This window comes from Sceloporus occidentalis, unplaced genomic scaffold, assembly GCF_023333645.1.
Source record: "Sceloporus occidentalis isolate IW3139 unplaced genomic scaffold, rSceOcc1.0.p SCAF_130, whole genome shotgun sequence".
In the NCBI taxonomy this organism is placed as follows: Eukaryota; Metazoa; Chordata; class Lepidosauria; order Squamata; family Phrynosomatidae; genus Sceloporus; species Sceloporus occidentalis.
Window position 1 is genome coordinate 2321754 of NW_028317110.1, and position 2237 is coordinate 2323990.

Below are 2237 nucleotides of genomic sequence, written 5' to 3' on the forward strand. Positions count from 1 at the left end.
GCTAGAGTCTCTTAAGTATGAGTGGCTGGGATTCCTCAAGATTGATAACAATCAAACTAAATCTGTTTAATTACAAATGGTGTGCTTTCTGTAAGGCAGCTGCACAGAAATAAAATGAAATCATTCAAGATAATGCTGTTGCAGATTCCCCCCCCCCTCCTGTTCTTGCGCAATACTTCCCATAGAACAGATGGGATCAAAAGGCAGGCCTGATTTCTATGATGGACAAACTGATACATGCATTGTTAGCCTCTGCTATCATGTCTGGTATTTTATTTTTGCTAGACTGCATGACACTTGCCTGTCCTTTAGTAACACAACTGCAAATCAAGATATTTGCAAAAGTGAAGCCTGACTCCCTTCTCTGGTAATGCTTGTTTGTACGCCATATACTTGTGTGCAACTTGGAGGTTTCTCAAGCATTGCGTTTGTACCTCTTCAGTAATCAATTCAACGGCAAAGGGTTAGGACACCATACACAGAGGCCGGGGTAGTGACTGTCCATGTGCACAGCACCCCCTGCTGGACATGTCCTCTCCAGCAAGGATCTCATTATCAGAGCCCTCATCAAGGTCACAAGTAGAAGTGACCTCTGCCCAGGCCTCCTCAGTAGCCTCTACAGTCCATATGGGGATGCTTACTTTCATCTGCATATCATGAAGCATCCTTTCCATGTGTTCAATCTGATCAGCAAGGTCTGGAGAACAAGGCCTTTCCGATCGTTGTTGGCTTTCCCGAACTCTGCTACCTGGTGACTTGATGTTACGGGCCCTGTAGGCAACTTCAGTAGTCTTGCCAGTTACACCAGTGTTGATAAGCCTCTTACGCCGTCCGTGCAAGGGAAAGAGTTGACATAAGTGGTGGGCTTTGCATAAGTCTTGCTGGAAGAGCTCTAAGGTGGAGAGAAAGAGCACCCATGTACGTTCCAGCTCCACACGTTCCTCCTGACTCACTTCCTGTTCCATTAGCAGTACCATCATTGTGTTCCTCAGATCTGGGGGAAGATAAAGGGTTCAGTATTTACATATCTGTATGCTTTACTTTGTACCCCCTGCCCAGGTTTGCCATCTGTCAAATGCTCCATGACAAAGGTCTTTCACCTTGCCTGTTTGCCTATTTACTAATTTGAGGTTTTGGCCAATGATTTCATGCATGTTCCCAAAACTTTCAATACTTCTTAAGCTTGATTTCATCTTTGTGGCTTCAGATGTTATTATTTCAGTTCACTCCTACTCAGTCGCTGCATCTCATATTATACATCTTCATTCAGCATTGTAGTATTTCTAGTCAATATTCTGGTAAAACATAGCTATTCCACCATACAGATAATCTGTCTTTCCATTCAAAACACTAAGTCTCAGAGCCAACCTCTACACAGATATGTTCTTGTCAACATTTCACAGATAATTCCTTTACCTTTACCACTTCTTCTCCTTGAGCATTCCAGCTCGATTTCCACTTTGCCAACCCCACACAGAATCAGAGATCTGGCATCACTCATACACTTTGTTATTTTTCATTGATGGTTGTGTTCTTTAAATCACTACAATGTTTTCCAATAATGCGTATGCAGCTTACCCTTATTTTTTTCCCAAAAAAATAATCACTCACCCGTGCTTAACTCAAAGGCTTTCTTTCTGCTCTCCTCCAATTCTTCTCTCAGCCTTGTACAGTCTGATGTGCCCCCAACACACAGAACCAGCTGCCGATAACAAGCAGTAACCTTGTTGAGGGAGCTGTGCACCTTCTTGCAATCTGCTACTGTCTCCAAACATCTGCCTTCAGCTGCCTGCCCACGAATCCCTCTGATTGTTAAAGTCCTGGCGGCAGGGTGCAGCAAAGTGGGTACAGGGGTGGCACCTTCAGAGTTAGACATGCTGAATCGGATGCCTCTTATGGGAAGGCCATCTAAGCATGGAGATCACAAAATAATGTAACACACATGCATAACTTCTGTTCTTAAAGCAATTACTTATGTTGTGTGTGTTCTCCCAATGCATTCTCCATTAGGCAATGAGTTCGAATTTAAGCCAGATGCACCACATCGCTAGACGGAGTAGTGTTTTCATATAGAAACATTCTTCCGGATACAGGAAGGATATTTTCCCTAAAATATAATATTGGTACAGTTACCCTTACATTTTAATTCTCTTTTGGGGTTATTATACATCCCAACATGCAGCTAACCTCCATGCTCCTGGCCAGCTGATGACTTAGCAGCTTTTTAAATCTTTGCA

At 43.2% G+C, this 2237-nt stretch overlaps 1 protein-coding gene across 1 annotated transcript; it reads right to left on the minus strand.

Moving 5' to 3' along the window:
- Positions 1–464: 464 nt before the first annotated feature.
- LOC149281595 (regulator of G protein signaling 9-binding protein-like) lies at positions 465–1876 on the minus strand. The gene is made up of 2 exons (XM_089499161.1): positions 1612–1876; positions 465–994 (listed from the first exon to the last, which is right to left on the minus strand). Exons 1-2 carry the CDS (start codon positions 1874–1876, stop codon positions 465–467), a joined length of 795 nt encoding a protein of 264 aa, XP_089355287.1.
- Positions 1877–2237: the final 361 nt, after the last annotated feature.

Bases quoted from the DNA above. Each gene is read 5' to 3' on its own strand.
- LOC149281595 (XM_089499161.1), bottom strand. From the start codon at position 1,876: ATGTCTAACTCTGAAGGTGCCACCCCTGTACCCACTTTGCTGCACCCT. The intron at 995-1,611 runs GTGAGTGATTAT...ATCTTCCCCCAG, and splicing joins AGCCTTTGAGTTAAGCACGG to ATCTGAGGAACACAATGATG.